Raw genomic sequence first — 15,615 nt, forward strand, 5'->3', positions numbered from 1 at the left:
TGGTATCAATACAACTACACCCCCCCCCCCCCCCCGCCCATTTCCCCTTAACGTGAGAGAGCTCAACGTCTCTGGCTGTCCCTGCGTGTGTGTGTGTGTGTGTGTGTGTGTGTGTGTGTAATCACCGCTAAATCATATGTTTCCTTTTAAGTCCAGTATGGTTTGTGCACTGATGAATCAAAACAAGTTTGATGTATGGGGCCTGTCAGTGAGTTGTCTAACATGAGCACGCCTGTGTGGATTGCTGCTAGCTGTCTCTCTCCCTCTCAAATGCCCTGTTCATATACAGAGATGAGAATGCCTTCTGAGGGACTAAAAATAAGACAGAATGATGCGGTATTTCCTGAATTATGCAGTCTAGCTACCCCCTTTAAGCCAGGTGAAACAGTTTCACGGTGGGTCAATTCGCTTGGTGTGTTGGCAGACGTTGTGTGGCTATCAGAAGTTTGTAACTGTGCCAGTAAAGCCATTAGTCTGGTCCTGTGATTCTCCTGTTCATTCCAACAAACTACTCTGACCTCATATTAAAACCCATCACCGACATGCCTGATTTGACTAATCATCAAACCTTGAATGAGCTGTAACAGGTGTGTAAGCAGACAGGTAATGGGATGACGGTGACTGAACTGGGAAATGCAAGTCTGGATTTATACTGTGGATATATTTTAAGCTGTAATTATTCTGTGGATTTAATGGAGAGCGTGGGATCAGTTATGGGAGTTGAGAAGAGTCTGAGAGCTCTTGGTGGTTTTTTGGTTTTGTTTTTTTATCCTCTAACAAACTAGATGCAAAGAAACTGGCATTTATGAGTTATTTATGTAGGTACAATTCCCCTAGGTAAAACTGCTTATCAGACTGCAGAGAATATAATGAGTTTGAACTGAATTTACTGATCTGGGTAATGCTTTATTTTACAGTCTGCTAATTACCAGGTATTAACTAGGAAATGAGATGGTTATAAAATACAGTTATTAGGAAAGTGCCAAAAAAAGCTGGAAAGGAAGTATTAAATAATCTCCTGGTAAGTACATAGAAACCTACTACGAAACTAGATAGCAACAAAATATAGTTATTCAGAAAGTACCCATCAGAAATGTATAGTAAGTACTAAGGTCTGTGACGTACCTGGAAACCTATGGTTAAGGTAAGGGTTAGTTGCCATCTAGTTTCCCAGTAGGTTTCTATGTACTTACCAGGAAATTATTTAGTACTTCCTTTGCTAATAACTGTATTTTATTACCATCTCATTTCCTAGTTAATACCTGGTAATTACCAGACTGTAAAAATAAAGCATTACCATTGATCTGAACTGAAAAGCACTTCACGTTTCTTCACTCAGGTTTACCAGTGTATAACGGTTTGCCATCTAGTGGCCATTATTTCTAACTGCATGTATGGCCTCATTCATAGGGCTTATTAACATCAACAACCAATAAAAACACTTTTCTGACATACATTACAACTAAATACTTTCTTGGTGGCAAAGCCATATTTTCAACCATTAAACCTCATGTAGCAGATGACCAAACCTAGAAAAGGCGTCACTGGGAGATTGGAGAAATGTGAATTAATTATGAAGGCAGTGAGGTGCTCTGATAACTGCAGTGAAAGATTTACTTATACGATATTGAATATATTCTCTCTAGAATGAAAGAGAGATATCATACCCAGTCATATTCAGCTGAGCTCTGGATTAAACAGAAATTCCTTAAAGCAGTTTAGTGCTGGAATTGTCTTGGTGATGGACAGATTAACATTCACAGTCAGCCCAAACCAATCTAGTAGGAGTAGTAGTAGTAGTTGTTGTAGTAGTAGTATAATTCATAGTAGCAGCATAGTTGTTGTTGGTGTTGTTGTTGTTGCTGTGGTTGTTTCATCACGACTCTTCCTTGGGTCGGTTGTTGTTCTTCTTGATCCTAGAGATCCTACCAGTCCTCTGGGAGATCTAGCAAAAGACATATCAACTTCCAGGCAGTAGTGTCTGACGACAGCCACCTTGTGTGGTCCAGGCAGGCATTTTAGGTGTCTGTTCAGCTGCAGGGAAAAGCTGCCCAGGGCGCCAATCACCACTGGGATCATTTGGGCCCTAACCTTCTAGATCTTTTACCATTCAGGTTACAGGTCCTGGTGTTTGCTGATTTTGGTTGAGATGTTTGTGTCATCTGGAATTAGATGCTGAGAATCACTGCTCTTCTGGTTTCCCTGTCAGTCACTGTGATGGACAGCTGCCTTGTGGGAATCTTCCTGTCAGTTCTGATTTTGTCCCGTAGGTTTCTTACCCTGTCATCCTCTGTCACAGTGTCAGACATATGCAACGACAGCTTTCAATGTTTCAGTTTTCTTTGTAAAACCCTGGTGGCCTAAAAATAAATAAATAAAGTTATCTCCACTAATGACAGTCATCATGAAAAACCATCATCACACCATAATAAAAGTTTACACATACAGATTTTGGAAAATGTGCGTGACATTTGAAAGTGCTATGCTATTTGGATGTTCTTTGATATTTTAGGGGTTTAGAGCATGGATTATATTGGTCTGTATCTGGTGGTGTTTGCAGTATTATACTGGATGAAGGAAAATGGTAAAGCAAACTCTGGCACTCACATTGCCTTTTCTTGTCATGCCTGGAATTCTCTAAGGCTGACTAACTGTAAAAAAAAAACACTAAACAAACACAATACAGTCATGCTGAAAAAAACATCAATATAGTTAATAAAGAGCTGAACACATAATTCTGTTGTGCATAACAGACAAAGACCCAATGCTGGTTAATCCAGGCTCAATTGTGAAGATTCTGAATCACATTAGTTAGGTTTTAGTGATGACACTGAGGAGTAAACTACCCCAAGAGACATGTGCTGGCCCACCGATGTAGAACTCAATCCTATTAAAGCCAGCAGCTACAGGGGATCTCACATACACTAGTGGGTACGTGGTCTCCAAGTGAACAGACGGCACAGTGAAATGCATGCTGGGAAGGGTTTTTCTTGACTCCGGTTATCTGAAGTTCATCAGCAGTACTCAAATCCCACACACAAGTGTCCAGGAGGGAGAAGGAATGTAACTGACTCTGAAGCTGGCAAAGCTTGATATGTGTTGACTTACATGACTGAGAGATTGAGCAAAAAACTTTTTCAAGCACGGTTCAGCCGTGTCTGGCATTAAGATTATGGACCAGGGTTTTACTGTAATCCGGTTTTTACAGATATATGCTCCTCATCTCGGCTTTGTTGGGGTCCCTTAGATGTGGCATTGCAAGTTGGAGAGTGAATTTGCTGAGTTTGCTTAGTGGGATCACTTATCCAATAGCATTGACTGAGGATCTGAAGAAAAGTCCTAAACAGTAGTAATAATAGTAGTAGTATTAGTAGTAGTAGTAGTAGTAGTGGAAGTAGTGGGGGTGGAAAGGCTGCTTAGAGATCAGTTTAAAACTACCAGGTGGTGATAAACACGAGTGGAATATCAGCCCATATGCCTCTACAAAAGGACATTCTGAAGGAGGTATGGACTCTGGACAAGTAAGTATTTCTTCTTTACTCTGTTTCCACATCAACTCAGTTATCCTTGTTTTAATTCAGTTCTGTTTGGTATGATTTGGGCACTAAAGTCCTGATAAGCAATATTTGTCACATGGAAATTTCTGGACCTCATGTTTAATGGTTAATAGCGTGGTCAGCTCCTGAGCTTTTCATACAGTGGAGATTGGTCTTCTTATGGGTGTTTAAACTGGTGTATCATGTTAACAGCAGTTAATGTGAATATTGAGTGAACAACTGAAGGCCAGGCCGTAATAAAACTAAACTTGTTTTTACATTGTAAATGATAATATCAGCAGCCAAACTGGAATCCTAACTTGTATACCCAAACTAATCCCACAATGTGTAATAATGACATAGATAAAATATGTTTGATATTAATTTTTCAAAATTTCATTTGATAATTAAATTATTCATAACAAATCTGTTTCTCTATCACCACATCGTCTCAATGAATCTGATTATCAGCCTCCCAGATGATGGTGCAGCTAGAGCACAGCTTAAGGTGAGAGTTTCAAGTGTGTTTGTATTCTGTATATGTATGTGTGTTTGCTTGTGTGTGTGTGTGTGTGTGTGTGTGTGTGTGTGTGTGTGTGTGTGTGTGTGTGTGTGTGCGTGTGTGTGTGCCTGGGTGTGTGTGTGTGTGTGTGCGCGCGCACGTGTGTGTTTGTGAAAGCACACACTCGTGCATGCTCGTGCGTGTATAAAAGATGGTGTATTCCTCGCTGCTCTTTCCTCGTTGGTGTTATTGCTTGGGCAACAGATGGGCTTAAAGTGAATCCTATTACCAACTTCTCCTGAAAGAGCTCTCTAGAGTCTATTCCGTCTTCCTCCTTTCTTCAGTCAGACGGATTTAACTCTGCTTTCATACCAGGCACTGCTACCATTAATGTGCCCACCTTGATCATGTCCACAGAGAAGGTAGAGTTGGGTGTTTATTTTTGAGAATACTTATATTTATTTAAATGGAAGATAGTAATCTTGGATAATATGTTTATATGTGTGCGTGTGAGCTTACTCCTCAATCATAGGAATGTTATGTTATTTATGTTAATGTTGTGTATACTTTAGATCTGTTCTTATGGTATTTTTGTGACAGTGAAAAAAATGTAGGCCTATTTCTCCCTTTGATTCTGATGTGTTGCTCACTGCTGATTTACTGTTGATCGAGTGAGTGTGTCAAACATGCAGAAGCCCCACTGACACTAACCTGGATCATTTTAAATAATGGATAATTTACAGTTCATCAGTACTGTCACTGGTGAAGGCATCATTCTGATCAGTGTGTGTCTTAGTAGAATATTCTGCTTTTTTGTTGAGACTTATGCTAATTATGCTGAGGGGTTGATGATGTGTAGTGTGAGATAAAACCAAATGCTATCAGTGGCAGGCATTGGGTGTCAGCTCTCTTTCAGGAGCCATGTATTTCAGCTTTCGTCTTTAGTTATGAGGAGGTCACACCATGAAACATGAAATCTTCTCTAATAAGCACATGGAAGAAGAAGAAGGAGATCAGTGCTTTGACTGGCTGCATGTTTACACGGTATTTTAGTTATAAATAGCTGCTCATTTGCATTTAGGCCAAGCTTCAGACTGCAATGTTTTATGACATAGTTTAATCAAATTAAAAAAAAGCATGCTGCTTCTTTGAAGTGGAAAAGAACATTCTGTGTGTTCTACAAGGTTCCCAAGACAACCTGAAAACTGGCACTTGTTCAAGTAACCCAGGACTTTTCCACTTTGCAGCCTTGTCCTCCAGCACACTATGGCACAGTTTCTTGTCTGATGGTTATGTAACAAAATGTTGGTTAAGTCATTCATCGGATCAGTGGTGGAAAATTATAAAGTTTTAGGTGTTTCATCTGAAGTCCATCTGAAAACATTTGGATATTTGAATATATCCATGCAATTTACTCCGCTAGTTAGTCTCTGATCAGTGAATGTCTTGCATTAATAATTGTAGAGCTCCAGGTTAACACACTCTGTTTGAAATGAAATCTTGACAGCAACCATTTTTGAGCCAACCTCAAACACTCAAATGCCCTGTCTGTTTCTATGGCACACATTAACTAAAATATAAAATTGTGGTAATTTATGGATATGGTTCGTTCTTTTCAAAACCAACATGGGAAAAAACATGCAAAAACTGGTGCACATATATCTTGTCCAGTGGTAGTTTACCAAGACATAGGAAATATTCAAAACACATAACAGGGAGAGAAGAAGAAGAAGAAGAAGAAAAGAGAGAGAGAGAGAGGGAGAGAGAGAGAGAGAGATGTGTAAAATTGCATGATTTATAGCACCATGCCCTCTGTTTCCTTCACCAGTGATTTGATACTTTGGACATTGTTTACACAGAACATTTGTGTACATTCTGAATAAATATAACTCAGTATGTATTCGTCCTGATCTCTCTCAGAGACAGAGACACAAAGCCCTCAGACTTAGACTATTTTTGGACAAAAAGTGTATTGTTGACCGGATACCTCAGGAAAGACTTAAAGCTGTTTATGGAAAGTCAAATGCTGTGGCAAACAGGGTATCTGTTGAGGTGTTTTCCAAGATGTCTCCTAATCATCCCTGTATTGTTATTCATCATATGTTCCATTTCTCTTCTTTGTTCTTTGTCAGAGTAAAAGCTATAAATAGAGCAATGAGGTAGGATATAATCAGATTACTAACTCCCCATTCCGCACAAGAAGCCAGGACAGGAGAGTAACATCCGGCTAGCCTTGTGTAACCCACTATCACAAGTGACAGATACACACACACATACACACACACACACACACACACACATACACACACAATCCCCTGAGGTCAAATGATCATTAATGAATATGTTCCACAGTACACAAATAAAAAAAATGTTACTTTCAGATTCTATATCTGTTTCCATTCTCTAAATGTTAAACTAAATCTTAAACTCTAAATCCTAAAGCCTAAACCACATGCGTCAAAAATCCGGTCCTGGAGGGCTGGGGTCCTGCGGGTTTTTGTTTCCACCTCTTAGTTACCTGTTGATTTTCACTTTGTAAGCAGGTGTGCATACTCTTTAGCCAATGTATTTGTATTTAGTTGGTTGACAAGAAAAACAGCAAGAGCATGGCCCTCCAGGGCTGGATTTTGACAGCCTTGGCCCAAACTTCCAAACCATTGGGAAAAAACAAAAAACAAACTTTAAACCAAAGCAGATGGCAAAACCTAAATGTCTGAACCCAAACAGCTCATATACACCTTGGAGCCCCCTAGATGACAGTATGTCATCTCTCATTTGTTTGTGCTTATTATGACTGAATATTTATATGTGTCTCTCCTCCTTTCCATTTGTTTACCTTGATGCCTGCCAATCGGTAAGTACAAACTGTTTTCTTGGATGTTTATGTATGTATTACAGTTCTTATTATGACCTGTCACTCACTCACACACGCACACACAGACACATTTATACACACAGAGAGAGACAGCCAGTGAGAGAGAGAGAGAGAGAGAGCGAAAAAGAAAGATAGAGAAAGAAAGAGAGAGTGAGAGAGAGAGGAGATTAATTCCAATATCTTTGCGTTTAGCGTGTGTAGAAGCCAAAGAAGAAGAAGCCAGATGCAGAGTCAGCGAAGGCGAACAGTGCTAAAGGAGCAGAGGCCAAACCCAAGAAAGCAAGCAAAGCCAAGAAGAATGAGGAGGCTTCAGAAGGAGACGAGAGCACTCCTGCAAAGAGTCTGTCACAACTTACTCCTCAGAATCCTCCCTTGGTTTTTAATGGTCTGTAAATACTATTCCAAAACCTCCATCTTTTCTCTCTTTTGTTTTATCCAGATGGAAAGACTGTAAAGAAAAAGAAAGCTGAGAAAGATAAAGAGGAAACAGCTGAGAAAGAACCAAAAAAGAAAACGAAAAGTGCTCCAAAGAAAAAGAAAGGTAAGAATTTATACACGTGTAGGCACACACACAGACACACGCACACACAGGCACACACACAGACACACACAGAGAGGAGAGAGAGAGAGAGAGAGAGAGAGAGAGAAAACTACCTAATCAAGTGACAAAAGACCAAAATATAGCTTTGTAACAATGACATTGACAAGGAAAATATGTATATGACACTAAATTCCTCAGATTGCTGCAAATTGTACAGTTACTGTTCATCCTGAGAGAAGCACATATGTGAACTGTTACTGCAACTATGTGACAGTTTGTCATGAGAGAAGAACAGCAACACTGCCACCATTCAGAATTCAACCCACCAACACCCAACCTCAAATGGCTTTAAATGATCTACTTTGTTCCTAAGTCAACTGTTTAATGGGGTGTGTGTGTGTGTGTGTGTGTGTGTGTGTTTGAGAGAGACAGATAAAGAGAAATAGCACATATATGCCTTTTCATGCATTTATTTACTTCGTATAATAGTGATTTGATGCACATATTACAAATATGTTACAACCGGAGGATTATCTCTCACTGTAACATTACTTGTATGCATCCATAATTTTTTTCCCGTGTCATCAGACTCTGATGATGAAGAAGAAGAAGAAGATGATGATGATGATGAAGAGCAGACCCCTCAGAAAAAGACTAAGAAAAAAGCCACAAAAGAGAGCACACCAGCTAGCTCTAAGGACAAAAAGACAAAAACCAAAGGTAAGTTCCTCTTCTTTTCTTTTCTTTTCTTTTCAATTAAATTTTCCATGATCACCTTCAAATGTATGCACTTAACATCATAGCAGTTAATCAATAACCAAATCAGAGGACAACAACAGGCAACTGCTTCTTTTAGCTAAGTTAGCATCAGATTCCTTCTCAACAGCTGGACTTTTGACCTCTATGGCTAACTCTAAACACTTAAATATCTCATTGTCCAGGAGTTAGCATCCCCTAATACCCTTCTGTTCACTATGTGGACAAAGTGGGGACTAGTGGCTCAGGTGGAGATTACAGTAGGTTCCCGTGACTTAAGCAGATTAGCCAGAACAATGCATTGTGTAATATGACTACAAAGATGGTAGCCCGGCTTACTCCAGGAACTGGAGTGACAGACATGGATTGAGAATTGGATTTTTTTTTTTTTTTCCGAAGTTATCCTCCATCTTAAAAGTATACAAATTTCTGGTTATTTTTTAGGATCAATCTTTCCATATGATCCTCATGAAAATAAAAATAGATGAATACATAAATCAAAACTTGATTTGGTTTTTGTAGGATGAAATATACAAACAGGATGAAATTGTCTTTACAAATGACAGTATGTTTATGACCTGTAATTAGACTTTACTTTGGGAAATCTAAGTAACTGTGTCAGCTTGGACAGCATTCACCCACTTTGTAATCATCATAGTTTCCACAGAGCAGTAACTGTGCATTGCATTGTGTTGTACGTTAATTATATATATATATAATGTAGTTTATGCTATTGTTAGCATTGCTTTTTTCACTTACATATTAACATCAATCTCTGGTTATTTCTAAGAAAACACTTTTTAACAGCCACCCTCATTGTGTTTTAAACTTTAAACATTTGTTCTCCCTACTTTAAAACATACTCTGCCTTTTTTAGCAACATCCATGAAGGTTCTCTTTGCTGTAGATTAGCCTGCCAGTACACTGAAATAGCCAAAAGAATTAGACTTGCTCCAGTTTGAGTTCAAATCAGCTCAGTACATCAAGAACACAGGAGGAGGCAACACTATATTGGTTCAATACACAAAATGACATTGAATGACAGTGTTCAAGAACATGGATTTATTTTTTCCCCACTAGAAAATAAAAGTGAATCTGATACTAAAGGAAAACCTGCCAAGTCCAAAAAACAGGAGCCAGCTACCATGTTCCAGATTAATGGTAACAAACCAGATTTTGTCACCAAGAAGAAAGGTAAATTGGAAGCTACAATATTTCATACTTTTAATTTCTGAGCACTGTAAAAATTCAAAATGATGAAGAGGTTCTGGCGGATGGGAAATGATTGAATTTGAGCCACATGATTTTTTTTCCATATGAGAACACTCAGTAAGGCCTCTGGATTGTGAGACAGTCCATAGCGGAGCTTTCTGAATCAGTAGATTTACTTTTATCTAGAAGAATTACTAGATTTACTTTTGTCTATCACTGGTGGCTAGTGTTCAGTAGATTTGTTTGTATGCCCATTAACCATAGCGAAGAATGCGGAGACTAACGTGGAATGGGATAATGTTATGATGGGAGTCCGTAATTATTACCTTCATGTTTTACTTTAAGGTTGTTAGTGACTGACTTTTAATGGGAGCCTGTGATTGGGAGTATGTGATGGGCAGTGTTGATGAGAGTTTGTGATTGGCTCATATAGTGATGGGAGCCTGTGATTAGGACATACTGTTTTAGCAGAGTCGGTGTCTAGCTAGTTTTGTGATGTAAGTGTGTGATTGGCAGATATGTTAATGAGACTGTGTGATTGGCTGATGTCTGTGATGGTTTATAATCCAGTAGTGAAGTCAGACAGTGATGACAGTGAGCCTGAAACCAAACCCAGTAAGACCAAGAAGAAACCCACTGCCAGTCCGTCATCCATGTTCCAGACTGGGGGTGACAAAGAGAAGGCAAAGAAAGGAAAGAAAAAAAGTACGTCAAGATAAATAAAACACAGAGAATATTAAAACTATAATACATTTAATTCAGGGCAAAAATGCTTTTAAAACTGCTTTTAAAATGAAGATTCCTAAAATGATGACAAATTATGAGACATTTCTGCTCATGGCAGATTCAGCTAAAGCAAATGACAGTGAGGAGGAAAACAAAGAAGAAACAAAGAAGAAAAAAGGCAAAGGAAAGAAAAGCAAAAAGGTAAATCTCCCAACCCATCCTTTTGATAATCACACCATTTTATAGCACTGTATCAAACTCTCACTGTTAATAACAGAGCTCGCAAAAGAGATCATACTCAACACAAACCCACGTAGACCAGTTAGCACACCACAGGGACTGAAATGAAGCATATTTTTATTAAAGATTGTGTTATAGTAGAATTTACAGTGTGTGTGCTTCTCCTGCTCTTTCAGGGGACTGGTGAACAGTGATAGAACATTGAGTGTATGGGAACAAGACCTCTCAACAAGACCTTAATTATGACACATTAAAATATTATGTGAGAGAAGAAGAGAGAGAAATAAGCGTGCAGATATAGGTAGTGTAAGTGATGAAGAACGGTAATATATACCATGAGTGAGGTGGCCCAGAAACTGGAGTAGCTGAGTAGTTTTGGAAGCGTGTGTATTTTATAATGTTTTATTTTCCTGTTATCATAAGTTATTCCTTTACATGTGTAGCCTATAATAATGGTTGGCTTTTTAAAAACATTCTAATACCTGAAGGATTTTCACCGCAAGTCATCACCACTAGTGCAATCAGTGGTCCAGGTTTTGTTCAGGTTAAGTAATATTTGGTCCAAGGAGCCACCTTCAGTCCTACTCCAACACAGCTGATACAGACAGTCAGTAAGCTGAGGAGACTTTGTGATATTCATTAACAATTTGATTATTATATTTTTGGGTCACATGGTCAGGAGGAGGAGAGGCCTCCATCCCCTGAGATAGAATTTGATGACCTGGAGGAGTTTGTGCTGCAGCCAGCTCCTCAGGGCGTCACCATCAAATGCAAAGTGACTCGAGACAAACGGGGCATGGACCGCGGCTTTTACCCCACCTATTACCTCCACCTGGACAACGAGAAGAAGGTGAGAGTCCGACAGTCCACCAGCAGGAAGAAAATCAAGAAGCCCTGGTTTCCTTTAAAACTTCACACAGTCACAAATGAATAATTGATCAGTTTCAGCCATGTCCCCTGGTACTTGCAGGTCTTTCTCCTGGCGGGTCGAAAACGGAAGAAAAGCGCAACGTCCAACTACCTGATCTCCATAGATGCCACAGACCTCTCACGGGGAGGGGACAATTATATTGGAAAGTTAAGGTATAAGCAATGTCAGGACACTGTAGAATATGACTGCACCTTTCACTGTCCAGACATGTTCTCAACTCTCACTAGAGCAGTATAGCGTTGAATGCCTGTTGCTAGCCAATGACTTTACTACAACTATTAATATCAATAATGATAAGTTTTTCTATTTTGTTTTCTGTATCAATTAATTTAAATGTTAGATGTTAAGTAGCATATATTATCAGTTTAGATTATGTAAATATTAGAATACAGAGCTGATAAAATGTTAGATCTAAATAATTAATTATTTTTTCTCTCTCTCTTTCCCTTACTTTCTCTCTCTCTGTCTCTCCTCTGTGTGTGTGTGTGTGTGTGTGTGGGTGTGTGTGTGTGTGAACACGTGCATATGTGTGTGTTGCAGGTCTAATCTGGTGGGCACTAAGTTCACAGTGTTTGATAATGGTCTGAATCCAGATCGTGCTCTCAGAGACATGTCCAATGCCAGACAGGAGTTAGCTGCCATCATATACGTAAGAAATTACCGTAGTGTTAATGTTAATGTCAACAACAATTTATTTGTTTACCAAACTGATTAATTAGCTAATTAATGAATTAACATTAACAGCTAATTAATTAACAATCTTGAACTCTGTTGTGGGGTAAAGCTGAATGCTTAACGGACTATGGCAGACACACTGAGTGTAATGGTTGTCCTAGAGTAGTATCAGTAGACACAATTTAATGCTAGTCTCTCCCCCCTCCCTCTCTCTCTCTCTCTCTCTCTCTCTCTCTCTCTCTTTGTGTGTGTGTGTGTGTGTGTGTGTGTGTGTGTGTGTGTGTGTGTGCATGTGCGCACATGTGTGTATGTTTCAGGAAACCAATGTGCTGGGTTTCAAAGGCCCAAGGAAGATGACAGTGATCATCCCAGGAATGGATGAAGACAACCAGCGAGTGCCAATTAGAGCTCGAAATGTGTGTACCACCACCCTCACAGAAGGGCAAAACTCCTGCACTGAAACACAAGTCTATCATCACCTCCTTAGAATATCCAAACCGCTGTCCTACAATATGTGCCTGCACCCACTCCCTCACAGTATTTAACAGGTAGTATTTTTTTGTCTTTGCTGCAGGAGAACGAAGGCTTACTAATGCGTTACCAGAACAGACAGATGGACAACCTGATTGAACTTCATAATAAAACGCCCGTCTGGAACGACGATAGCGCCTCCTACGTGCTTAACTTTTCTGGCCGCGTCACACAAGCCTCTGTCAAAAACTTTCAGATTGTCCACAGCAAAGACAGTGAGTATCCTGACCAAACATGTTGATGTAATATTTTGCTAAGGCTCTGAATCAATGGAAATCGTCAATGAATTCTCTGCTACGTTTCTCACTGTACCAATCTGAATTTTTTCCAGCTCTGTATTCTGTACTTTGACTTTTCCTATGAATTTGCCTTGGTCAGAATATCAGAAAAACATTCAATTTAATTTCCATTCAGCCATTTCAAGGATTTAATTGTAATGTGGCCTTGAACAGCAAACCACCCGTGATAATCTTATTAATGTTATAATATTCTGATATTTCATTTCCAGACAGCTATATTGTGATGCAGTTTGGCCGCGTGGCAGACGATATGTTCACACTGGACTATAACTATCCCATGTGCGCCGTCCAGGCCTTCGCACTCGCTCTGTCCAGTTTCGACGGAAAACTGGCCTGCGAGTAAGACTGGAACACACAGAAAACAGAAAAATGACATTATCACTATGACAACAGAGACGTCCCGACCGTATTCATTAAGCCCCAGGCCAGATGGAAGGCAGAATGCGGTCTGTGAGGAGATTGCTCAGTTTACTGCCTGCATGCTCTGATCAGATCCATTCATTTTGGATATTGATTTGGGTTCCACAGTGTCAGACCAGAGTCTGTTTGGCACTTTTATAAACTGTCAAAAATACTGCATTGTGTGACGCTACCTAGAGGACAGCACAGAGTGTGTTTTGTAGGGAGATGTTTACAGTGCCAGGTAATTGACAGGGGCTCCAAGATAATATGTTATGTTTGCTACTGCACAATCAGCACGATGGAGTTAGTAATGAGCTGTACTGATACCTGTAGGACGAGTCAGATAAAGAATAGTTAATATCTGTATCTCAAGGGATGATTTTAACACTCAAACTACTCAACTGTAAGCACAAATCCAGTGTCTCAAGAGCCTGGCTGTGCTCTGTTAAAATACAACATAGAAATGACCTCAATGCAATTTAAAATTTCCAAATACGATGGGAAATATATTTAAGTAACTATACACTTAAACAACACCATGTGCATTTAGAAACTGAAAAAGAATCTTGTATAATTTAATATTAACTATGATGTATTGATTAATCTTTATGGAGTTTGCAGTCGTAGGTGTAGTTGATTTGCTTTTGAAGTGTAGGTCTTTTGTGATATTTCTTGTCTTCATAAGTCATGCCTTTTCATGTGTAGCCTATAATATCTCTGTTGCTTCTTTAACTAGCTGACTGTTATCCAAAGACTTTTTTTCTGTATGTTTTGTGTGTGTGTGTGTGTGTGTGTGTGTGTGTGTGTGTTTGTGTGTGTGTGTGTGTGTGTGTGTGTGTGCGTGTGTGTGTGCACGCGCGTGTGTGTGTGTGTGTGTAACTGAACTGAAGTCAGCCATCTGTTGGATTAACGCATGACGAATTTCATGTTACTGATCTGCGCTAGTGCAGTCATTGGTTCAGTTTCTGTTTGGGTTCAGTAAAGTCTGTTCCAAAGAGCAACCTCCAGCTCCACTTCAACACACCTGTAACAGACAGTCCATATTTTGAGGAGGCTCTGATTTTTACATTCAGTAAACTAGGACTGGACCAACTGCAGTAGCATGATCTTCAAAGGGGATGAAGTTTGTGTTACATCCTCGTTCATCTGAGAGGCCAATAAAGGTCCTGTGTATCACCTTTGGGGTAAACTGTAAAATTATTGTATTATTACACAGTAGAGGAAAAACTGCAATAATAAGAATTTTTTAAATGTTCTTCATTTGAATTCTGCTTTACTCCTGAATTGTCTTTCTCGTCTGGACTGATGCTGCAGCTCTATAGTTCATTGACTTGTTGATGAAGCTGCTTTGCTTGAGTACTTTTGCCTGATTTTTAGGTCTGAATTATTAGCTGATTCAAAGCCTAGTGTAAATACTTGAGTAGTCACGCTGATCCTCCAGTAAACACTGAACAGTTCCGATTTATGTGCTTTTTTTGCGCTGGGCAGTAGTAACATATTTTGTCCAGAGGGTAGCGCTATTTCCAAAGTAGTTTACACAGAGGTTGCGTTAAAATAGAAATACCTAGTTGTGGAAGAGTAGACACTCAAGTAAAGCAGAATGGCCGTGGCATAAAGTAAGCAGCTGCACTGGGCTGTACTTGAAAACACATCACCAATACCGTGAAGACAAGGTGCAGTCATCGCGTTTCATACAACAAGAGTATTAAAGATTTTTGTGACTGCCTTTCACTTTAATCAAGTAGGGTTATGGTCAACAGTCTGCCGCTTATGCCCCCATAGGTTTGTTCTGCTGTCTGAACATCGGACATTTTTGAGTGAACCACAGCTATTCGATGCCATTGTCATTATCAACGTCATCATGGGCATCCATCCATCTATCTATCTATCTATCTATCTATCTATCTATCTATCTATCTATCTATCCTTCAGATGTCCTGCTCTCAAATGGGTTTTCAGCACGGTGCTTTGGCTTTGATGGACTTGATACGTCCATTAAAACTCGGTGGTGTAGCTATTCCAAAGAACAGTGGGGTGGAGATTTGAGGAAAGTGTCTGCCCCCCCAGCTCCTCTGATTGACGCTGACGTAAATCTTCTCCGAACGCGCTTTGCCTGCGTTTTCAGTGCTGTGACTTGATTCCATACCGAAGTCATACCTCACATACCAGCTTTACTGTCAAACCTGCAGAAAAACCAATGTAAAAACGTGACGGAGCTATGAAAATTAATTTGGCGCATGTGTAAACCTGTACGACTCTGATTTATTCTTCCAGTCTGATAATAGTTTTCAGGTAAGTGGCGTTTCCTGATTTCCCTGGATACCTTTATATGTCCGGCGAGAAGTTTGACATGCTGTCTTCAGATCTTTTTGATTATTTTTTTTTGTTG

At 39.5% G+C, this 15,615-nt stretch overlaps 1 protein-coding gene across 1 annotated transcript; it reads left to right on the forward strand.

The window, feature by feature from the left end:
• Nucleotides 1-4,445: 4,445 nt before the first annotated feature.
• Nucleotides 4,446-13,167, forward strand: LOC115808453 (tubby-related protein 1). The gene is made up of 13 exons (XM_030769840.1): nucleotides 4,446-4,460; nucleotides 7,115-7,253; nucleotides 7,353-7,454; nucleotides 8,043-8,174; nucleotides 9,291-9,404; nucleotides 9,993-10,127; nucleotides 10,267-10,349; nucleotides 11,071-11,244; nucleotides 11,359-11,471; nucleotides 11,860-11,968; nucleotides 12,312-12,410; nucleotides 12,569-12,744; nucleotides 13,038-13,167. Exons 1-13 carry the CDS (start codon nucleotides 4,446-4,448, stop codon nucleotides 13,165-13,167), a joined length of 1,521 nt encoding a protein of 506 aa, XP_030625700.1.
• The last annotated feature ends 2,448 nt before the right edge of the window (nucleotides 13,168-15,615 follow it).

This window comes from Chanos chanos, chromosome 3, assembly GCF_902362185.1.
Source record: "Chanos chanos chromosome 3, fChaCha1.1, whole genome shotgun sequence".
NCBI classification, from domain to species: domain Eukaryota; kingdom Metazoa; phylum Chordata; class Actinopteri; order Gonorynchiformes; family Chanidae; genus Chanos; species Chanos chanos.

What these genes read in the sequence shown, in the direction of transcription:
- LOC115808453 (XM_030769840.1), top strand. An exon ending in CAAAAAGACAAAAACCAAAG is followed by an intron (nt 8,175 to 9,290) that starts GTAAGTTCCTCT and finishes TTTCCCCACTAG; the next exon opens with AAAATAAAAGTGAATCTGAT. An exon ending in AAAGAAAGGAAAGAAAAAAA is followed by an intron (nt 10,128 to 10,266) that starts GTACGTCAAGAT and finishes TGCTCATGGCAG; the next exon opens with ATTCAGCTAAAGCAAATGAC.